General features: G+C 50.2%; 1 protein-coding gene across 1 annotated transcript in view; it reads right to left on the reverse strand.

Moving 5' to 3' along the window:
* Nucleotides 1–24,018, reverse strand: part of Myo18b (myosin XVIIIB) — a 201,965-nt gene that overhangs the window by 145,633 nt on the left and 32,314 nt on the right. Inside the window, exons 13-20 of the mRNA XM_087898172.1 lie at nucleotides 21,456–21,546; nucleotides 18,900–19,092; nucleotides 17,385–17,465; nucleotides 15,591–15,738; nucleotides 12,795–12,954; nucleotides 9,499–9,682; nucleotides 8,515–8,734; nucleotides 6,673–6,782 (exon numbers count right to left, since the gene is read on the reverse strand). Coding sequence (XP_087754298.1) covers nucleotides 6,673–6,782; nucleotides 8,515–8,734; nucleotides 9,499–9,682; nucleotides 12,795–12,954; nucleotides 15,591–15,738; nucleotides 17,385–17,465; nucleotides 18,900–19,092; nucleotides 21,456–21,546 — 1,187 coding nt within the window. The remainder of the gene's footprint in view (nucleotides 1–6,672; nucleotides 6,783–8,514; nucleotides 8,735–9,498; nucleotides 9,683–12,794; nucleotides 12,955–15,590; nucleotides 15,739–17,384; nucleotides 17,466–18,899; nucleotides 19,093–21,455; nucleotides 21,547–24,018) is intronic.

A 24,018-nucleotide genomic window follows, 5' to 3' on the forward strand; every position in this document is an offset into this window, starting at 1 on the left:
AAGAAGCACAATTTAGTAATAGCACACTCTTTTAATCCCAGCACTTGGGAGGCAGAGGAAGGTGGATCTCTGTGAGTTCCAGGCTAGTTTGACCTACACAGAAATCCAGGCCTCTAGTCTACATAGTGAGTTCTAGTCAGCCAGGACTACATAGAGACCCTGCCTTAAAAAAGAAGAAAACAGTTTTTGGCCTGCCTTTTGATCCCAAGCACTTTTCCAATGGCCTGTGCATAATTTGTGTCCAAGCCTTTGCAATAAATATTTCACCTTCACCAAGAAAGCAACTGAGGCCCAGTGCAATGGGAAGGGTCATACACCAGGAAAGGATGTCACAGGATCCAGGAGCTGACTCATGAACCTTCTCTCTTCTCTCTGATGCTGGTACTCAGTCCAGATCCTCCACTCCCTGGCTGTGTGACTCTGGGCAACCTGCTCCTGTCTGGTCCTCAGTACATGGGGTCACACACCTGGCTTAAGGAAGGAGACTGACAGAGGTCGCAGGACTGATATGCAAGAGAGGTTCCCAAAATGGTGGAGCAAGGAGCTTCTAGACCCCTCTCTGTTCTGCACAACCATCATGACAATGGCTACAATTTAATAAAGGAGCAAATTCAGCACTCAGCAAATTGAACAAAAAGATTTAACAGAATGAGAATCCATGGCTCCAGGAAGTCTGCTGAAGGCTAGGTCGAGGCAGTGGGAGCTGGCAGCCGTCCTGACTGGGGCTCTTACATTCCGCTCCCTGCATCCCAACCAGTTCTGACTGTGTAGTGGGGCCACCAGGTGAGTCACACCAAGAAAGCAGCAAATTCTCAGTCAGAACGGGATCGCAGATACAGTGCACGGCCTGGCTAGCCTATATCCCAGGCAGGGTCAGAAGCAGCCAGACACTCGGAAGCAGCAGCAGCAGCAGCAGCAGCTGGTAGGGACAGTCACAGATAAGATGGCTGTTCTGACAGAAGCAAGTGGACGCTATAACCAGGAACCTCACAAGTTGTAGGGAAAGGAACAGCCAGTGGGCTTACAAAGTACCTTTTTATTTCCTTATTGTTTCTATTGAGTTATATATTTTTCTCCACTCCCCTCCCTCCCTTCCCCCGCTTTCTACCCTCCCATAGTCTCCATACCCCCAATTTACCCAGGAGATCTTGTCTCTTTCTACTTCCCATGTAGATTAGATCCATTTATGTCTCTCTTTGGATCCTTATTGTTGTCTAGGTTCTCTTTCCTTTGCTTTATGTCCAAAAGCCACTTATAAGTGAGTACATATGATATTTGTCTTTCTGGGTCTGGGTTACCTCACTCAATATGATGTTTTCTAGATTTATCCATTAGCCCGCAAATTTAAAATGTCAAGTACCTTTGCATTTCTGACTCTAGGCTAAAGACAAGAACAAGAGCCATGGGTGTGGGTGTAGGAAGAGAAAGGACAGACAGCTGTGGACACTGGAGTGCAGTGTTGACGCCCCAGATGCAGACAGCTCTCCTGTTGTACCCAGACTCATCAGTAAAATAGAAATATGCACAGAACAACCTCTACAGCCCCAAAGATGGATGCAGATGTGGTCTTCACTGGAGAGGAGCCAGGCCTCACAATAAAACCACGAGCCTTAAAAAGCAGGGAGACACCAGGGTTTCACACTAGTCAGGTGGTTAGGAAAAAAACTTGTGCCTAAGTCATTGTCTAAGACACCCAGGTTTCAACAGAAATGAAAACACACACACACACACTCCCAGAAGTTATGACTCCTACTGGGGAAAGGAGGGCATGGCCAACAGAATAGACCTCCTTGGCTCAGAATGCGCACTTTGTGTGCAGATTTCCAAGTATCCATTGTAGATCTGTTCAAAGACCTGAGAAAAGTGCCACTTCGCAAGTTAAAAGACAGAGCAGGCCGTAGGTGGCTGTGTGGCAGACTCCCTGCTGAGCATGATCAGGGGTCAGGTTTGATCCCCAGCACCAAAAAAAAAAAAATACAGATATAAATGGCTGAAAACTACATATAGAAATTCTTCATTTTGAAAAAAATCAAACAGCTGAAATGACAGCTTCCCCGTGGGGCTCAACCGCAGACCCAGGCTGGCAGGTGAGCTGGTGAGTTGGGAGCGACATCAGAGGGAATTACCCAACTTGAAGAACAGAGAAAGGTGGGAATAAAGAAAACTGAGTCACACCTGGCAACAGAGCCATGTCCAGTGTCTGCATGGTAGAGTCTCAGAAAGGAAAGGAGAAAGGGGAGAAAATGGGACAAAGTGCCACGGCTTCAAACTTCCCCAAATTTTACTCCTTCCAAAAATCACAAACAAGATGATGTGCTGGACAATGACCTATAAGCTGAAATAACCCCTTTGCTCCCTAAGTTGCTCTTGCTCAAGGTGTTTGTCACAGCCATGGAAAGCAAACTAGAATGATGATGTCCAGAAGGCTGTGGGATTACATAACAGACATGCTGGGAGGGAAAAGGCCCTGCCAATCAAGCCCTCTACCCCTTACAGGGCTGTGCTCCCAATCCTCCCAAAACAAAAATGACTCAAAACTCTGCCTGGGCACACACAGGCTGGGGAGTCACTACTATCAGATCTTGTATTTGTATTAAAGGCTGGAAGAAATAATGACTCAAACCTTTAAAGATTCAAGAACAGCAGAAAGCATAAACATGCAAGAACAAGGGAATGATGTGAGCTGTGTGGTGCCAGCACAGGGGAGGCAGAAGCAGGCTGATCTCTAGGCTCTGAGGCCAGCCTGGTCTACATTGTGAGTTCCAGGAGAGTCAGGGCTACATAGTGAGACCTTGTCTCAAAAAAGAAAATACTATAAAAATATGTTAATGGATTTAAAAGATAAAAGATTAAGTGAAAGAAAATATAAAATTGTATTAATGGATTTATAATTCGGACATGTAACACTGGCACAGAGGTGTCACGGGGAGTGGATCTGTGGAATAAACACTCTTTCTCCAACCAGAACAAGGCTACTATTAAACTGAAGGAAGCCTGATGAAGGAAGATACACTCTATTGTCTCTGGAACATTGCCAGCTTCCTCAGACAGCCCACGAGAAGAGCAACCAAGTTAGTACAAGTAAATCAGACAGCTGTTTGCAGGGGATTCAGACCAGAGCCCAATGAAAGGGGCAAAAATGGACGAAGCAACACCCTTCAAATGGCGAGCATAACAGAGATGGCGTTGGCACCGACACAAACAAAGCCAAACCCATCGTTACATCATGTCCAGTGATGAAAGAGTTAACCTTCTGGCCAGACAGGCAAATTATCTCAGCACCTAGCCAGAAAGTCCCAAGACATGAGAAGCAGAAAATGGATAGAATTAAAGAAAAGCAAGACAGCTCAACATTAGTGGCCAGGGGCATTAACACCTGTCTCTTAATAATTGATAGATCAATTAGATATAAAAATTCTGCCCTAGAGTTTTGGCAAGACTTCCTGTGTCCTGGATATCAGGGAAGGATGTAGCCAGGAGGGCTTGCACAGAGCTACAAAGTCCTGAGAACAACTCAGGACTGTGCTGGACGCTGTTCTGAGCTCACCTTAGTTCAGAAGGCTACCAGTTAATAGGCTTCAATCCTTAGAAAGCCATGGAGGGAGATGCGGTTTGAAGCTCAAGCCTCCATCTCTAATGCTTGCTCATCTAGAACTCGTGCATCCCTCCTTTGCACACTGACCACATCATGGTTGAAGGTAGACAGCTCTATTTAACTCCCAGGGTGCTGACTAAGCAGCATGGCAAGAGGCACACCAAGGAACACCCCCACCCATGTGACGGCATTGGCTCACGTGATGGAGAAAAACAGTGACTGGAAGAATGTCCATGGTGAGACCCCAACAAATGAGGGGGAAGTGGTGGAAATCATTTCCAGAGAGCTGCTCTCCCCAGGATGAGAGCAGCAAGTTCAGCACACTGAGTGTGGACAGCTCCCACTGGCGGAGGGGTGGGGCAAAAGAACCGACTTCAGGTGGACACTGAGCAAGCAGTCTCCTGGCCCTGCTGCTGGAGATGTGAGCCATTTCTTCCACCACCTTCTTCCTCTGCCAAGACGGCCTGTGCCCAGAGCTTCATCCCTTCAGTTGCTTCTCATGGAGAGTCACCATCAATGTTTTTAATTAATTAATTTTAAATGTATGCGTCTGTGTGTCCGAGTGAGTGTATGTGCGCCAGGTACCGGCAGGTACCATGGAAGCCAAAAGAAGCGATTGGATCCCTCAGAGATGGAGCTACAGGGGTGGTGAGCTGTCCAATGTGGGTGCCGGGAACTGAACCTGGGTCCTCTGCAATTGCAGTAAGTGCTCTAAGATTCATAGGCGAGCAATCTTTCTACCCATAATAATTATTTTAATGCTCTGCGTAAGAACCCAGAGTCAGAGTCTGGGTCTGAGCCCCAGCTGTCTCCTGCCTGGCTCTGCAGTCCTGCTCCAGCCTCCTCTGCTGAGAAATGAATCCCCTGAGCAGAAGGCTTTGTCTTGGAACACTGTCTCAGGCTGGAACTCTACCACCTTGTGTCTTGTGGATGAGCGTGAACTGATCTGTCTACCTCTACCTCCTTAGTTGGAGTCACAGGTGTGCACCCCAACAACAGGAAGCTCTTTTGTGATGTGTGTGTGCAGGCACCTAGGATAAGAGTACTTCTCTGGGGAGCCAGCAAAACTTGCAGAGACACCACAAATCAGGCACAAGGGGGACTCCCTAGGGCCCATTTTCTACCCTGACAAGAATCCCCTCTGCCGCCGTCTAGTGTCTAAAGTTGACAGTGACCTTTCCTAGCTGTCAGACCCGTCTCACGGAATCCTGAGGTCTTAACCAGTCTGCGAGCAGAGCCTTCCGGCTTGCCCACCAGAGTACATACTCATGCATAATTCATAGCCCATCACGCTGCCTGACAAATGAATATTTATCAGCTTTTTCATAAGAGGCAGGATGGTGTTTTCTTTCTTTGCTACCAAAATTCTATGCCCCAGCAAATGAAATTTGTGAACAAATAAAAAAAAAGGAATGAGAAGCAAAAAATACTTCCAAGCAAGTCTGCTGCACTGGTAATTTTCCACTCTCTGGCGCCTGGAGTATGTATGGAGGTGGATTTGGTTTAGTCACAACAGAGTCCTGCTGACTTGTCCAGAGTCCAAATGCTGCCATGAGGGGTGCCCGTCACCCCACAGGAAGTTCCCTCATGTCCCCAGCCTTTCTCACTCCCCACTGCACAGGAACCCCAGAGTCTCCAGCACTGTGGCCCCTCTGTGTGGTGGTCATGCGTGGACCAAGGAGAAAATACCTCACGTGCTGATTGGTTCAGAGCCAAACCAAATTATGGGGCTTCCAAAATTCAGAGAAGCGGAGAGGCACCCAGAAGGAGCTGTGTCTGCTGCTGGAGGTGCCCCGAGTCCTGGTACAGTGGGCAGAAACCAAGAAGTCTAAGACTGTGACTCTGCTTACCCTTCCAACTTTAAGGTTCACTGAGGATGACAATGTGGAGGGTTCCAAGTACAGTCAGGCACATGCGTGAGCACACACACACGCGCACATGCGCATACACGTGCGCGCACACACACCCACATACACACGGTGGGGGGGATGGTTCAGCGTGGCTGTGACAGTCTGTGGGTCACCCACCCATTAGCCTGACCCTGAAAGATGCTGCAGCGGCCACCACTACTGCTGCTATTGGCAGAAGCAGTTGACGTGCCTGAAGCTCCTCCCGCATGTCAGGACCTGTGCAAGGCACATTGGCTACTCTATAGCATTGTATCTTCATAGCACTAAAGGAGACGGCTGCTGCTGCTGTTCCCACTCTAAAAGTAAAGAGACTGAGGCAGACAGACAGTCACCTACCTGAGTGACAGCTGAAGTTACACATGTCTGACTCCAAGACCCTCAATCTTTCACCAACCCTCCCCTGGAATTTAGAAGCTGACTTTCGAGGAACAAGCCCATGAACACCCGTGGAATTCGCTTCTAAGAGCCTGACACTTGCTTCATCTTTAAGGGCCTCATTGCCAAAGAGACTGAAGGTACTTGCTTCTCAGGGATGCCACATGATGCCACCAGGCTCTAACCATTACAAACCCATGGTCAATCATCATGGGACAGCTCCATTGTAGAGAGTGAGGGGTGAGGGGCAAAGACGAGGTTTCGTGGATTTAGAGCAGGATTGGAAACAGAAAAATAAGGGTGAAAGTACCAAGACAGATTGTGTGTGTGTGTGTGTGTGCGCGCGCGCGTGTATATGTACATATGTATATGCCTGTGTGCATCTATGTGTGTGTGTACAAGCATGTGACTTGCATGTGCCTGTGTATGTCCTCATACACAGCCAGTGTAAAGGCCCTGTGATGACCTGTTGATCACATTCTCGTGTGGGGTGTTCCCCAAACATTCCTATGCACCACCGCAGGGTGAGGGTTCTATGCTGCCACAATCCCTGTGAGGTGGGACACGGGACACACCACTCTTTTTCCTCTTATTCTTTTCTGTGCACACTCATGAAGGTTTCAGGAGGGCATTCTGGGTAGGGTGAGGTCTGACTCAAATTGCAGGCTACTCCCCACTGCCCTCAAACCCCGCTCTTAGATCCCTGCTCCAGCTATCCTTGAAAAGTCCATACAGAACAGTGGTCACATGGGAGCATCTGGCCTCCCCTGCTTGTGAGCCAAGCTCACATACCTTTCTCTCATCCAGTCCCTCAGGGGTGGAGTCAAGCTTCTTCAGTAGCAGAGGGTCCAGCACCTGGAACCGGCGGCGGAACTGAGCAAGCCCCATGTGTTCAGCGTAACCTGGGGACATAGCAGGCAGTCACGAGTGGGAAGACACAGGCAGCGCTCTGGGGGGTCATGCTCAATCAGTACTAATGAATGCTCACGTGTTCCTGCTCTCGGGCTTCATTGCAAATACCTCCTCCTTTACAAGACCTTCTGGAAAACTCTACAGCATCTCCCCAGGGCTGCCACTCTCTCAATAGCTCTCGAATACCAACACCCTTTCCTCCAAAGTCCCACAGGACATGACTCTCAGTTCACCCAATGGGAAAGGTGGCTAAAGCCTTTGTACACTGACCAGGGCATCATGCTTCTCATATAATCTAAGAGATGAGAAAAGTACTGGGCATAGGCAGGAGCTGCCATACACACCACATATCACATGCATATACACACCACACATATCACATACACACATATCACATACACATCAGACACACACATACTCATACAGACACAAACACACCACACACACATAATACACCACCACACTCACATGCATACACACGAACTCATGAATACACACACATATATTCACACAGGCACAACCACATACATGTATACATATACATACACTCTATGATGCAGTCACGCCTGCTGTCAGACAGGCAGGTCTATTGGCTGTGGGCCCGACTGTCAGTTGTGAACCCCTTCTTTCCCCTGTGACATTATTCACTTCTTCCACCTGTGCCGATGCTCTCGGTGTTCAGTGGGAAGTGGGGTGTCTCAGCTTTGTCTTTAACGATCCCCAGCTTCTCTGAAAATGTTCTGTGTCCAAGGTTCCACTATTGGCATGGGATTTGCAGTGACCACAAAATAGGACATCAGAGAGCGCAGGACATTAAACACACAGGCCACACAAGACGAGACTGCTGCCGGCCTCTGCGGAGAGTGGCTGAGCTCAGCCCTTCGAAGGCCGAGTTGTAGAAAACAATGGGGCGATTTCAGATCAAACTTGGTGCAGAAACCACAGGCGCGGGACTGCATACTAAGCAGATCTGCACACTCCTTTTCTTTGCCGAAAACCCCACATTCCCCTGCTGCTCCCTCACCCAGCTGTACCTGGCAGACGCTGAGAGGTCAGCGAAGGCGGCTGTGACCTCCCCTGGAGGAGTGGTAGCTCTGCACCCAGCCTGGTCCCACTCCCAGAAACCCCAGCTCTGTAGCTCCCTGCTTTTACCCTGTGGCCCCTCTTCTAACTGTCCTCCCTGCTGCCAGATGGCAGCTGGTTCTTCCACCTCGGGACCTGATTACTATTTTACCTCTGCTGGGGGACCCCACCCCTAAGAGTAGGAAAGTCCCCTAGGCACCCATGAGCCTCTTGCTTCTGCACCTCATCTTGTCACCCCTTCAGTGCAGAGATCTTCACATGGTTTACAGTCTGAAACCTTAAACTGTGACTCGTTTTGGGATGTCCACTCTTCCCATGATGGGTGTAAAGGCTGGGTCTAGCCCTCTGGAGCCAGAAGCAATTCTGGAAGCCACATGGGCAGTCAGGGACACCTGATAACCCAGTGCTCCTTATCCCTGCAGTATGAGCCTGAGGAATCCTATTTTGAACCTCAGTTGCTTCATCTGTAAAATGGAAAACAGATACAATTTTTCTCACTGCATGCACAGCGCAGGACCCATAGTGGGTGCTCCTGTTCTGTGACTCTCTGACATACAAGGAATGTTCCTGTCCTATGGCTAACTGGTGTATAATCGGTACTGCCAGGACAAGGGCACCTCGTTCCCATCTGTTTCTTACCTGCCCTGTGCAGTCTTAATGCCTCTAGGATATGACAGCCTGCGAGTTGAACCCTCAGGGCCGGAATGTCCAGAGCTAGGGGCTTGTTGGTTCCGCCTTGGTCTCCACCAGGCTGTGGAGGCGATGAAGTCCCCTGCCCAGTCTTGCTTTCCACTGAGGTTGGCACAAGACAGTGGATGAAGTGCAGCTGAGACCGACTCAGCAAACTGATGAGAGCATCCTGGGACCAAAGCAGACAGGATCAGAGCTGGTGTCTCAAGGGGAAGCGGACAGGCACACACTGAGCATCGCCTTGCTCATCCTTGGGGACCCCCTGTGTCCCACACCCAAGACCTTGTGCTTATGCTGGTCTATGTTTGGGAAAAATAAAGAGCCCAGTGGACACAGCTGGGGAAACTGAGGCATGGGAGAAGTCAGTGTGTGTGACTAGATCACAGAGACACCCCCAGCAAAGGAACTATGACTGGAACCCAGGACTTAGTACTTGGGGTTAATATTCTGTGAGGGTTTCATTCTTCAAGCATATTCTTCCCGTGGTCCGCAATCTACAACCACAGTTCTCATTTGTGCTCAGCCTGCCCAGGACCAGTCCGACGCTCACATCTGTTAGCAGGTTAAAGTAGCATGTTCACATGGATGCTGGATCCTGCTTTCTGAACCCCGTCAGAGAAGGTGTCTCGGGGAGAAAGGCAAGTGGAGCTAGTCTAACAGTTCAGACAAGGGGGCAACGCCCCCTCACAAGGTCCTCAGCTCAACACCAAATGCCCAAGCCTCTGGCCTTGAACCTGGGTGAGTCATTTCTCAGGGGTGGCCTTGGTCACGACTCTCCAAGACTTGGAACCTCTGTGTCCCTCTCAGTAGAGCGGGGGAAACCTATCTCTGTGGTTTTGCAAGATGCAGTAGAAGTGAGCAACCTGGTGGGGTGGTGGTCCATGTGATGGAGGTCCAGGGTCACGTGGGTCATAGCCCAGCTCACCCACTCACCATCTGCAGCTTGATCTGGGCACAGGGAGCCTTCCTCTTCAGTGCAGCAACGCCGCTGGCAAAAGCCCTCCGCACCACACGACTCCGGTGCAGAGCCTGCTGGGAGGTGCCCTCAAGCCCTGCCACCGCACGGCACACAGGAGGCAGCTTGGCCCGGGCCTGGAAGAGGTTCTGCAGCTCCTCCCTAGTGAGGAAGAGAGAGGAAAAGAGAAGGGGTTTCAAGGGACTCTCCGGTAAGCTCGCCCATATGGAAGGAAGGCATGAGTGCCTCTGTTCACAACCCTTCTGTCTCAGAAATGCTGGCTCCCTCCTGAGCAACTCCCTCTCCTACCCATGAGACTCTCCCTCCTGGCAATCCTACGAAGCCCCTTCCATCCTGAAGGCATAGCCATGTTAATTATCCCTAGAGTAGGCCAGGTATACAGTAGGTACCAACTATATGACTGTAGGAATGAATGACTTGCTGCTACATGACAATAATGAAGTGCCCAGGCTTACACCTAAAGAGTCTCCACCTGCTCTCAGCCTCCCAACAACCGGCCTCTTCCAACACATATTGCAAGGCTGCCTGGCTACTAAGGCTCCCTAATGGGCCCAAGCTGGTTTGGTTCAAGGGCAGAGATACAGAACCAAGGTGCCCAACAGAGAAATGGATAAAGAAATATAGTTTGTATCACAACAGAATTCTTTGTGGGTCATGCAGAAGAATGGAGGTAGGCCATTTTCAGAAAAAATAGCCATAACTGGAAATAATCACATTAAAAGACCTCAGGCAATCTCAGAAAGACGGGATCACTGTTTGCTCTAATCTGTGGACCCCAGACCTGATGGAAACGTAAGGTCATATGTGTTCTGATTCCTGACAGTAGAAGTAAATCCATCTAGGAGCAGAAAGGACTAATGGGGGGCAGAAATAGTGAGGTAGAGCGAGAACCGGCCCAAAGCACATGTATGCTACACAATGGCTGCCATCCAACCCTTCAGATAGAGCCATCTACACGGGGGCCAGGAAAATGGCCTCCCATAATCCTGCATCATAATTTTGAATAATATATCAAAGTTTTTTTTTTCAAAAAGAAAAAGGCAGCTGGACAGAACCCACTGCTCCAGTGGAAGGAGTTAGAAGCCGGAGGCCTGGTGCCTGCCACATGCCACCTGTCCCGGCTCTTCACTAAGCATTTGGGGCTCTCTCATCACTACCCAAAAGCCCAAGTCCCACTCCAGATCCAGACCTAAAGTCACGTGATCCAGATCACTGCACACTGACTCACGGGGGCCATAGGTGTGTGAAATGGGTTAAAAGCGTGAAGAGGTAACAAGATTCGACAGAGGTGTGGTGTACGGTACCCCAATACCAAAATCTAACCAGGATGCTGACACAGCACCCAGGAGTCACAAGCTTGGGGTGGAGATGGCAGGTGCTCCCAATCCCAGCCCCGACCTAATGTGTGGTCCTATCCCATGGAGTGGATGGAACCTTCTGCTCTTCTGTTTTTCATGTGACTTTGGGCAAGTCCCCTGTTCTCTGTGGGACACCTCACCTCCCCAGTAAGATATGACCAAGGCAATTTTGCTGTAGCCTGAGGAACTGCCAGACTTCTGAAAGCCCTTGGGACTCGAGTACTGAACTCGGTCCTGGTGTGTTTGCTGACGCTCTGACTACAGACCTTCACTCTAAGATCCAGTAGGGCTTGGTCTTACAGTCACCAGGGTAGGCAACCAGCTGCAACAAGTTCAAGTTCTTTTGGTTTTGTTTATTTGGTGTTTTGTTGTTGTTGTTTATTTGTTTATTTTATAAACAGAGTTTCACTGTGAGACCTGGCTTGCTTAGAATTTACTATGTGAGCCAGGCTGGTCTCAACTCACAGAGATCCACCAGCCTCTGCCTCTGAAGTGCTGGGATTAAAAGTATGCTTCCTCATGCCTGGAAAAACATTCTAATAGGATTTGTACCCAGTGCTACTATGCCCTTCAGCCCTTGTCCAAGCACCAAGACCCAGATTCACCTGGTCAGTAAGAGTTGCCTCGCCCCCCTGACTCAACACCCCTCACTTGGCTTCAGATGTGGGGTGTCAGAGCAGAAAGGAACTCTTCAGAACCCCAAGGTGTGCCCTGAAAGTCTGCTGCAACTCAGCCTCCTCCCTAAGCTGCCTGCTACTTTATACTGTAGAAGTTTTACTAAGCACCCATGTGTGGCCACCACTCCCACGTCTCATGCTATGGAATGGAGGCCCGGGCTTTCTGGTGTGCGCTGAAAAGAAACTGGGGCACAATCTGCATGCCCCCTGTTTGTGGAGGAGAGCTGGCCTGCTGAATCTTCTGCTTCTGGCTTTGAGTTTATGGTGACAGAGGTCCCGGGAGAGAGCGTGGCTGCTCACCATCACACCAAAGGGTAGAACTGTGGCTTGACCCCGGTGTCCTGATCCCCACTCAGTAACCCTCTTTCTGCCTTACTTCTCCTCTGGGTCTCTGCAACAGCGATGGACTCCCTTGGCCTTCTGAGTTTTGGGGGTTCCAATGAACCCTGACCATAAGACCCTAAGAGCTTCCCTGAGCATTGTTGAGGTTTAAGCTGTATCCTGGCTGTGCCAGCAGAGTCAACAGCAAGGGGCTTCGCCACTGGAGATACGTTTCCCCAGCTGCAAAATGGAGCTAAGAATGCGTATTCCTCTGAAGAGGAATAAGACAGAGCACACAGTAGGCACTCAGCATACATTTCCTGATTAGTCTACCTACCCAAAACCCTTGTCCCTCCTCTGCCTGCCTCTAGGCTCTGCCCCAGCAGGTTTCCAGCACTGAACTTGAGAGGCACGCACCCTCACGTAGCAAGTGTTTTCTATTAACCTGGAAATGGAGTCTGGATTGCTGCAGGCCTTGTTCCAGTGCTTCTGGGACGAGCGAGCAGGGAGCTCAAAGAGCTTTTTCTACTGCTACAAAACATATCATTTTGGTTTTACGAGCCCCTGGGTTCTAGGATGTCCATAAAAGTTACTCCAGTCGCATCATCTCTCAGATACTTAATGAGAGGTGGAAAGCCAAAATACAGAGACACAGCTTCACGGCTGTGAGCTGACTCCCCCAAGGCCTACTCCGCTCTGCCCCCAGGTCTGCTCTGCCCCCAGGTCCGCTCTGCCCCCAGGGAGACATATTGTGCTACTCCAATTGGAGTCATGGCCTTCGTTCCGCTACTGCAGACAGATGGGATTTCTAGACCGCCGTCCTCACTCACTGGCTTGTTGCTGAACAGAAACAGCCATAGGGGACAGGTGTGCTGTCCCACACCCAGCGAGGCTCACCTTTTTGACTGCTGCAGGACCTGGGGGGCCTCCATGGCTGAGAGGTTGGGCTTGGCTCTGCGAAGCCAGCCTGTGAGGTCATAGCGCACAGGGTCCAGTCCCAGCTGGTGGAATACCTCACATTGAAGGGGCTGCTCGCAGGTCCGCAGCACAGGGGGTCCTGGAACGAGACAGGGGCACAAGCATTGGGGGTCTGTCAGGATTGTGTGCAATAGTCAGTGTGTTTCTAGACAGCTAAAGCTGGCAGTTCCTGGTGTACACACTCGCTGCAGTAGTGAGGTGCATGCCTTACTTCCAAATCTGTTCTTTTTTGTGTTCTTAAGCCCCAGATGCCTATTCAGCCCAAAATCAGAGAACACACATTCTTCCTGAGTGTCCCATATGTACCTAGCTGTCATCTGGGTCATGATTTACATCAGGTTTTGTTTAAACCGGCTCACGTTTTTACAGGCACGTTCTTTATAAAAGAAGTGTTTGACCGTGAACCTGGTGTAAACAAGCACCATTTCTTTCCTACCATGCGTGGAGATAAGTGGCTGTTAAATACCTTAAAACATGCGTCCATGGGAAACCTAGAACCCTCTGAAGTACCATGAATCAAACAAAGGCTCCTTTGGGAGATAGCAAACCCTTGTAAACAAGAGACAGGACCAGAGACACAGAAGAACTGGCCGTGGGGTTAGAGGGAAGCAGATTCACTGGAACAAATTCCTGCGTGAAAGGGACCAAGTCCCACTCTCCCCAAGGTTTAGTTCTCTGGTCTGCAAAGTGACATTTAAATAATACATACTTCCCAAGGTGGGGGAGGGTCAAGGGCTGTATAAGACGTCAGCTAGCCCGTGGCACGTGGTACTCGCCGAGCAAGCGACAGCCTTGCTCCACTGTTTACTAAAGTTAACCTTTGGTGTTGCTTCAGAATCATTGTTTATCTCTCTGCCCTTAGTGCTCAGCGTCATGCTTGGCATATGGATTGTAGGAAGCACTGGGGATGTGTGGATGAGTAAATGGACGCTACTGGGACATAAAGCCTTGTCTTGTATTATTTCGGTCCTTCGTTAACTCCCCCATAAGACTGGATGTCCAGGCAGGATCTTTTCAGCCCTTTCTATTCAACCCCTACAACAGAATGCATAGCAGAACTTGACTGGGACACAGGTTCCCTGGAGACTCCCCCAACCCTTGTTGGGCTCTGTGGTGGTTAGGATGAGAATGGTCCCATTTAGGCTCATAGATTTGAACACTTGGGCATCAGGAAATGGCACTATTATTTCAAGGATTAGGAGGTGTGGCCTTGTTGGAGGAGGTGTGTCACTGGGGGTGGCCTCTGAGGTTTCAAAAATTCCGTTCCAAGTCATGAGTCTCTCTTCCTACTGTCTGTGGATCCAGATGTAGAACTCTCAGCTACCTCTCCAGCACATCTGCCTGCACATCTGCCTGCATGCCGCCATGCTCGTTGCTATGATGACTATGGGCTGAACCTCTGAACCATCAGCCAGCCCCAATTAAATGTATTCTTTTGTAAGAGTTGCTGTGATCATGGTGTCTCTTCACAGCAATAGAACAGTGCCTAAGACAGTCTCACTGGTCTGTAAGAAGACACTCAGCAGAGGTCATAGTATCCATTTATTCTCAAGAGCACAGAGCTCTTTAGGAAGATCTGGGAATAGGGGAGTCTTTGAAACCAAAATGTCTGAATTAACATGTCTGTCCTGGACCATTCAGGACAAAGGACAGAGTCTCCCCCTGGGAACAGAGAGCCTTGGAGTATCCAGCTCAGAGTACCTGGGGTTGAACCATCAAGCCTAAAGGAAGAAAGGTTTACAGACTTAAGTGGGTCCTTCCTACCCCAGCCACACTCCACAAGACATCTCCCCCTCCTGACCCGACTTCCAGCCTCTTTGCTTTAAAGTCGGGGTGCAGATGACACCCACTTAAGAATTTCATTTTATTGGCTCCACATCATTGACTTCACGTATTCATCCATTTTGTGTCAAGAACCTGTGCACTTAGTCACACCAGGACTACTCTAGGAACGGCCTCTGTGAGGAGGCCAGCCCAGCTCTCATCCTGGAGGAGCCGGGCTACCCTGCGATGGGATGTCTGATGGAAACGTGTGTGATGTCAGGTGGTGGAGAAAGTAAAGGTGTGGGAGTCAGCCGTGGTGTGGGGTGTTGTTTACACAAGGTGACGGCCAGGGAGGACCCCAGACTCAAAGGAGCTGAGGAAGTCCACCCATTGTGCTGGGATGGAGTAGAAGGGTGCCTTTGTGCACAGAACTGGCAGTTCACGGTCCCTGGAGTGAGGGTGTGCATGGCACATTTGAGGAGTCACAGAGAGGGGGCTACTGTGCACTGCTCAATTTTCATGAGCATAACCGGAGACAGGCTCCTATATTTTAAAAAAGGTTCTAACTTCATAGTTTTGGAGGCTAGAGGTTCAAATAGAATGGTGTCGAGTTTCTCTGGGATTTCCCTGGTTACGTTATATTGTAACAGGTATGTGTATGTGCGCATGCACATTCAATCCTGCTTTGCAAGTGTTACAATGTACAAACAGGTAGACCATATTACTAACATACAGGCCTGCATTACATGTGTATGTATATATATGTAAACATTATATTTGACCTGATTTTCCCACTGCACTTAATAGTTGTTAGCACACATTTGTGACCTCCTAAAATAGACCCAGGTACTGTGATTGTGAGCAAAAAAGTCAAAGCGTTTCCCAGCTGGTATAGGCAGGCTCACACACTGAGGCAGGACGTGCCCCCATCCCTACCCATGCCTCCCTTACCATCCGCCCCAGCCGACTTCTTCTCAAAGGCTGTGCGCAGACGCTCAAGCACCACACTGTCACTGGAGCCTTCCACCCGGACCTCTTCATCCAAGACCCAGAAAAGGCCCCTGGCATCCTCAGAACTTCTTCCAGCCGGTAGGTGGACCTGGTGGGAGATACAGTGTGTGCTGAGACTCAGTTCTGGACATTCTTCCCAGTCCTCAGGACTAACATGCCTGCTGGGCCTTCACAGGATCCTGCTCAGCCTTCACTCCCATACTGAAGCAAGAGCTGTCTGCAAAGGGTATGATTCCTCCCCGCCTCCATCTTTCTGACCCTGGACAACCTACCATATCCCCTCTGAGCCTTGTTTCCCCATGTAAAACAGAACCTGGAAAGGCCTTCCCCAGAGGGCCGCCCTGGGGACTTAAGAAGTGTGTCTGCTTGTAATTCCTCCCCAGTCACACAGGAAGCTACAGCGTGTGCACAGTCGGCCCACCACACTACTCCCCCTTCGAAATCTTGGTATTTTATTATACTGAGATCTCAGGGAAAAAATTTAAAGAGATAAGCACCCAAGGAATATGCTAGAGGACATGAGCTTGATTCCACAGCAGACATGGAACTTTAAAGCTACCCGTAGCAACCTTCCAGGAAACCTATGGATTTGCCGACTGGTATATGAGAGGGACCTGGTGAGGCTAGGTTGGCACAAGGAACAATGGGCTGAGTAGTGCTGGGGAATTAGAGGTGTCAACACCTGCCAATGCCGTGTGCCTGGGGCCCTGGGCTGCCCACCAACTAGGGCTCTCAGAACTGAAGCAGGGCTCTGATGACTTTTCCATCTCTAAAGCCTAGGGAGGGCAAAGGACACACTCAGGGCCCCAAGGTGGCCACAGGGGAAAAGCCTAGAGGACCATTGGCCCTCATCGCTGGAATCAAGATGGACAGTTGGTCCATCCTTCCTTAGGAGAGGCCCTCAGAAACCACAGTTCGGGTCCCTCTGACCACTGCACTCTCCCAGCTGACCCCTTCGACGGATGATGGGCTATGGAGAAGGAGGCTTCACAGGGCAGCTGATCCACTGTGACCTGAGGAGCAGCAACTGTCCTAGCCAGCAGGAGACAGGATGAGGGGCTGCAGACTGCCATAGCCCGAGGCAGGGCAAGGGCCACTGACAGGACCTTCTGGTCTCACTCAGTGGCAAGTGCTTTCTGTTTGGTGTTTTGGTGAGGTTATACCCACTCAGAGAAATACACTGTCCCCACCTCATGAAGGGGAAACCGAGGCAGAGAGAAGTGGAAAGATGGGTTTAAGCTCATCAAGATTGAACCCATGCCTAGATTGCTCCAGAGCCCACAAACTTTCACACTAAAAAGCAAAGGGCAGAAAGCAAAAATAAGAAGCTAGGGTCAAAGGTCAAAGGTCTCTGACAAGGGTGAGCTGAGGTACAGTCATCAAGTTCTGGAAATGAGGATGATGTCAGTGAGAGCCCTCTCCCACAGAGGCCTATCTGCCTCCAAAGTCCCTCCCTCCCTCCAGTCCCTGCAGCCAGCATCTTCAGCTGAATCCCAGATGCTCCAGTGGGAGCTGCGGGCGTCCTGACATGTTTGGCTCCTGTCAGGCCCATGTGAGTCTGCTATAAGGCATAGCACAGAACTGAGTGCATGCCTTAGGCTTCAGGGCATCTCCATGTTCACACCCCACACCAGTCAAGGGCTGTAACTATCCCTGGGGAACCCTGATTCAAAGAACTTGGAGAACAGGCACCAGCAAAGCCTGGGAGCCCCAGGGCCCAGGATGCTCTCTTACCTGGGAGGGATTATGATCCACAACAGCCACCGTAATTCCTGGGGATGGCTCTGGGAGGTCAAAGTGCACGGGAATGCCTTCCTGAAATTCATAAAATGTGTATGTTAGTTTCCTCTGTGAGTTCAGGGGTTGGGGGGAAAAGTGAAGCTTCCAGCATGATTAAGTCATCCTTTCAAAGTTACTTTTAAAATTGTGAAATGTATGTAGCAAAGCTTTGTCCCCTGACCACTTCTAGATGGGTGACATCGATGGCATGGGTGCCAGTGTGCCAGCTTCCTACTGTGCTCCGAACTGTTTAAAATGACAGTGCGGACATCAGCAGTGTTCAATGCATGCCGAAAACGGCCAACTACACAGCTCCCACACTTCCTGCATGCTAAGACTGCAGACATCCCACCTTCCCAGCCTATGACTTTGCTGTCAACACCCCCACAAAGAGGTATCACCCAGTGTGTGTATCCTTTGCTGACTGCTGCATGTCACTTAGCAGAATGTCTTCAAAGTTTGTGCACACTGTAGCAGGAACCAGAACTAACTTCCTAATGATTGGGCGATGTCCCATAGAGCCTGTCAGCCGTGTTTTCTTGGTATGTTCCTGCACAGAACAGTTGGGTTGGTGACCTAGCACAGCCCTCTCTCTACAGTGACTAGTGTTGCTAGGAACATGGGTGTTGAAACATCTCTGCAAAAATGCTTGGCGTGTGGACCACAGACCCTAGAGCCATGCCCAGACCAAAGTGCTGCCCTGTCCCCAGACACTTCTCAACAATGAGAAGGTCTCTCATGCCATGTCTTCAAGGCAGTGTATTCTGCAGATGTGCTATCTCCAGTGATAACAGATGTAAGACTCTGCATTTTCCATGTGATGAAAACAAGGGTCAGGGAAGGTCACCAGGTTTTCTAAGGTGACACAACCAATCAATGCCACTAGATTGGGACTCTCCAACCTGGAATTATTCTTTTGTGTCTGATGAATGTTAGCTCCAACTAAAGGAATAGCTGAGTCCAAGCCCCTTATCCTACTGTCCCCGCCCTGAGCACTCACTGGAGGAGAACCGGGTAGTGGATACACACTGAGTCCACATGGATACGTTCTCTTTGTTGTCTGCTCAGGGTTTGTGCATTCCTCTGTGCCGACAGTGTGAGTGTGCCCCCTCTGATGGCCAGCATGGACATAGGAAGAAAGAGGCCATTCAGAGGTGACTGGGCCTTATGTGTTCCTGGTTCACATACTAAGGATGTATGGAAATCCCCACAGAAGGCATGTGACCAGGTGCATGCTCCTGCTACTCCATTAGAAGTGACTGCTTATCCCCCAAAGGGTGGTCAGCCCTGTGTCTGTACACAACAGCAGCTCGTGGGGAACCGTCTGCACCAGGGCAGAGGCAGAGGTAGCCAGACCTGGAGCAAGGTATCATGCAGGTACTCGGGTCAGTTGGAATGGACATTCACTCTACCCGTTTAGCCTCACCCCTGGGCACAGGCCTGGGAGGCCCCAGTCCAGCCGACACACACCTCTCGGTATCTCTCCAGAGTAGAAGCAAAGGTCCTGTGGTAGAACAGCAGCTGCAAACGCTCCTGGGCATAATTGTAACACAGCTCCTCAAAGGTGGCCGCCCGGTCCTTGCCCTGGTGCCGAGGATTCTGAAAGCCTGGAGAGTCAACCACCATGATGGACGCCATAGACAGATGTTGGGAGGAGAAAGATCTGGGGAGAGAAAAGATCTGCTGGTTTGACCCTCCTCTAGCAGAGATGGAGAAACTGAGGCAGCATTCAAGGTGGATTTGGAGATCTGGCAGATCTGGCTCTGAACCCAAGCTCACCATGTATAGGCTGTGTGACTCCCGCCCCAGGCGATCTACTTAACCTCTCTGAGCATGACTTTCCCCAGCTGTTACATGATGGCAGGAGTGAGTTGGTCCAGGGCTGCAGTAAAGGAAGTGTCAGTGTGTCTCGTGAGGCGAGGACGCAGCAAGTTTGCAGTCAATGTGACTTCTCCATTCTGGTTGGAAGCCACCAGAGAAATCCCTCTCTTTCCCCATAGCATGCTGAGCTGAGAGATCACATTGTGTAGGTTATCACTTCCCTGAATACTTCCAATGTTTCTGTCTGGACAGACAGCCCAGACTGCTTGCCTCAAAAGACAGAATGGAAAGACTTCTGAAGCATGGGCTGCCATTCCATCTGCCCCAGAGGGCTGTGTGTCTCTGGGGAGCTGCCTGAGCTCTCTGGTGCTTGGCTGTGACATGATTCAAGGCAGAGGCCAGCTCTGAAGGCTTCTGGGAGAGTGGGGCATCACACCACACCCACACCCACTGCTGGGACCACACAGCACCCTGTGATTGGTGCTCAGCAAAGTCCTCTGCTCCCGCCATCTCCAGCAACATCTGCCGTCAGATCTGGAGAACAGGCTTTGGACCTTAGTTCTCCATTCTCCTCATGAAGATTTTTCTATCTATACAAAGGGGTCGAGCGGGGCAGCTGTCACAGAGACGCGCATGAGAGGAGGGTGAAATTGGGGAGGGAGGCGCTCCCTAGAGCCCGTAATGGACGTGGTGACCTTCCTTCTCAGCAAAGCCTCTATTGTAGAGATGCTGGCAGGCCACAGGCAGGATAGGTGGCCTCTCTGCTCCCCTTCACTCCAAGCTCACAGCCCTCCCTTCCTCGAAGCACAATGATCCCTCAGTTTTTGATATGGTGCCTGTGCCTCCCAGCGGATGGTAATTACTCAGATAGCGATAAAGGGAGCTGATTCCAAGGCCCTGGCAACTGGAGATCCCGGCTGCTCGGTTGCTACGCAGCAGCGGCTCATCCCTTAACAGGATTCAGAAGTCTAATTATGCTGCGCACTCTTGCAGAGAAGGGGACCCCCTCCCTGTGTTCCCCACGGGTCATGCTGGAGCTGTTCAATGGACTTCTGAGGAAGATGGACTTGGAGCAGCCTGGTATTCTCCCTGGACTGCCACCCCATAGGCCATCCTGCTAGTCTGCCCTGCTCGTCCCCTACACCCAGAAGGAAAAGCTGGAGAAATAAATGATAAGGGCTGTACACTGAAAGACAGCAGCAGAGGGCAGCATCTCACCGGCTCCCCATGCCACACCTTGTTCTGTCTCGTCTGCGCACTGGGCCCATGTGAGAAGAAAACAGCACAAGGCAGGGTGAATCATTAGGACTGTCCCCAACCCTTAGCAGGTGTTACCAGATCTGCAAGTTTTGTTGGGGTGTGAGTGCACATGTGTGTGTATGTGTGTATTTGTGCACACACATGTGTGCATGTGTATGTGTGTACCCATGCACATGTATGCATGTGTGTACACATGTGCATAGCTGTGAGCACATGTGTGTGAGAATGACCACATGTGCCCATACATGCATGTGCATACCTGTGAGCACATGTGTGTGTATAACCACATGTGCCCGTACATGCATGTGTGCGTGTGTGATCACATGTGTGTGCACATGTGAGTGTGTGTGTACATGTGTGTATGCATATGTATGTGTATACAGAAGTTTTTGTCATGCCATCTGTTGTTGGTTTTCTCTCTACTTTTTGAGGCAGGGTTTCTCTCTGAATGTGGAGTCAGTGCTTTGGCTCGCCGATGGTCTGCCTAGCCTCACCTCCCCAGGGCGGGGATTACAGGTCTGTGCTTCCATGCCTGATTTTTTTAGGTGGGTGCTGGGCCCTGAACATTGTCCCTCCGGTTCGAATGGGAGAACTTTGCCTTTTGAGCTGCACCCCCAGGTCTCCCACGCCCCCAGGTCCTGTGCCCCAAGGCTCTGCTCTCCCAGGTCCTGCTGCTGGGATTTTCACTGTTAGAAATGTACTTCAATGTGTTGCTCCCTTGTTCTAATGTCCCAGTAAGCCCAGAGGAAACAGCAGCTTTCAAGCTGTAGAAACCAGAGGACTAAATGGACTTGGGGAAGTCACATAGCAAGGGCGATATTCAAGGCCAGCTTTGCCTTAGAAACCTCTCCTCTGTTTACAGTATCCCACTCTGAAAAATGCCCCTGGTTGGTGCCCATTACGCACTGCAGAAGGCCCGGGTTCGGTCTGACAGACCACCATTACCTGTTGATGAGGGAGACCACGGCCACAAAGAGCTCTTCGTACAGGCCAGAGGCCATTCCCTCCACACATTCCACACCTGTCATCTTGAGTCCTGGGATGGGGGAGACAGAAAACGATTAATACTTGGAGGCCAAGACCTCTCCCAGGGCCAAGAGCATCGATACCAAGCAGCCAGGGTCACCAGGGAGAGAACCATATCCCTCAGTGCTCCCATAATGTGTGTGTGGTTTTAAGAAAGGTGCTAACAACCTAGCAAGACCCAAGGGTCTCCCCTAGCATGTGCCATGTCTCTCCCAGTGCCTCACATGGTCCTCAGAGAGCCACTGAAATGTTTGGATGAGAATGACTCCCACAGGCTAACACATCTGAATATCTGTCTCAGTTGGCAGAACTACATGGGAAGGATTGGGGGTGTGACCTTGTAGGAGATGCGGTCTTCGAGTGTTTCAAAAGACTTGAACCATTCCCCATGCTTGGGGTTGAGATGCAGCTTTCTGTGTTTTTCCAGCCTGTCACCTGCCACCACACCAAATGCTTCTTCTAGAAGTTGCATTGATAATGGTGTCCTATGATGATGATGGAAAGGAATATGTCGCTGTATTTTGAACATGGCGCCACATTCCATGCTCAGTCCTCAGGCGAGCACTACCTCAAGGTGGTAGGAACTTGAAAAAGCAGGGCCCTGGGGGGGGGGGGGTCTAGGTCACTAAGAGCATGTCCTGGAATGATGGAACCCTTGATTGCTCTCTTAGTCCAAATAACCCTTATGAATATGACTGGCTCCCGTCCTTAGTACAGTAGAAAAATCTGAGTGTGGGACTGGAGAGCCAGTCCCAGCCTGGGCATATAGCATCGGGTTTATACCTATGCTTTATAATTAGACTTTATACTTATTCTTCGCTTCCATGGTCTTTATTAGTTTAAACTATGTCTCCGTTCTGAGACTGGGAGTGCTCTGAAGTGAGGAACCATCTCTGGGGTTGGGGCTTTAAGTCCTTAGCGCCAGGCACAGAATGGAAGTGTGGATAGCGTGTGAGGTGCTCGTTCCTCTGGAAGCAGTCACGGCTTCACACTCAGACTCAATCACTTCACTCCTAAGATTTGCTCGGTTGAAATCTTCTGAGAAACACAGAAGTCTGGGTTCACAGAGTCTCCCAACTGTTGGAATTGGCCAGAATCACTTTGTTGAGATAACTTGGTCATTCAAGCAGAACGAATGGTGAGATAATTGGACTCTGTCAGCCCAGAGGCACAACTTGGACACAGAACAGCGGGGAATAGCAGAAGATCTCTCTCCAGCGCTGGGGGTAGGGAGGCAGCAGGCCTCAGACTTGACTGAACACAGGGGCATGAGTGTGTCCCATGAAAGCAGCTGGCCTGGACGAGGCTGTGCCACGGAGATCAGCCAGTCACAGCTCCCGACCTTCTGCCCAGTTTCCGTCATAGAATTAGAATCCATTTCCCCTCAAGACAAATATTTCTGCTTCACATTCTAGACAGCCTGCCCACTGTTGCTCCCAAGCTTTTCCCATCCCTCCTTTATCTCCATCCCCACCCTGGGCTGTTGCTAGGCAACCCACAGCCTCACAACATTGATCTGAGGCATACAGGTCCCTTGCCTGCTTAATGTCTATCTCTGAGACCTTTGTGGACAGACCAACTCAGACTCAAGAAGTGGTGTGTCTATCTTGTGTGCATTCTGTACATGTGTCTTTTCATGTATGTGGCACACCATGTGTATACATGTTGCTTACCTATGCATATGTATTGTGAGCACACATATGTGAACATGGGTGTGCACACACAAGCTTGCCATTTACATGTGTAGTGTGCAACGAAAGAGAGGAAGAGATGGCAGAGTATAAACTGGGAAGGAAACAGAAGAGCCGTCCACCTTATTGGAAGATAGGCAGCTCCAGGGACCCACGGGACAAAGAGGTTTGTCCCCGAAGGTAGTTCACACAGCCCTTCCTCCTTATCACAAACTTGCTATATGACAAAGCACACCTCTGTCTTCTACAACCACAGCCTCAGGACCCTGGAGAGCCACCTTCATGGGTACAGCCTCTCATCTGTCCTTCACCAGGGCAAGACCCAACCTTTCCCAATGGCTCCTCAGACCCAGTCCAAGATGGTGCCCCAGAACTTACATGTCACCTCCGTGTGTACCCTAGACCCAGCATCTGCCCCATCCCCCTTTCATGTAGTGACATGTGTGTTTATGTGTGAGTGTATGCGTGTATGCATAAGTATGTGCTTGTGTGTGAGTGTATGCATGTTTGTTTGTAAATGTGTTTGTGTTGTCTTTGTGTGTGAGTGTGTGTGTTTATGTGTGTGTGTGTATGAGTGTGTGCATTTGTGAAAGTCAGAGGGTGACACTGCTGTCTTCTTCCATCACTTTGCACCCTATTTTTTGAGACAAGGCCCCTCACTGAGCAGTAACTCACCAGCTATGCACGGCAGGAACTCTGCCACTGAGTCCTGTCCCTCAACTATGGTCTCCACAGGTTCTCAGCTCTCCTCCTCGTGGCTCAGCTTTCCAGCTGAGATTTCCTGAGAACAA

This window comes from Myodes glareolus, chromosome 2 (assembly GCF_982192425.1).
Source record: "Myodes glareolus chromosome 2, mMyoGla1.1, whole genome shotgun sequence".
NCBI classification, from domain to species: domain Eukaryota; kingdom Metazoa; phylum Chordata; class Mammalia; order Rodentia; family Cricetidae; genus Myodes; species Myodes glareolus.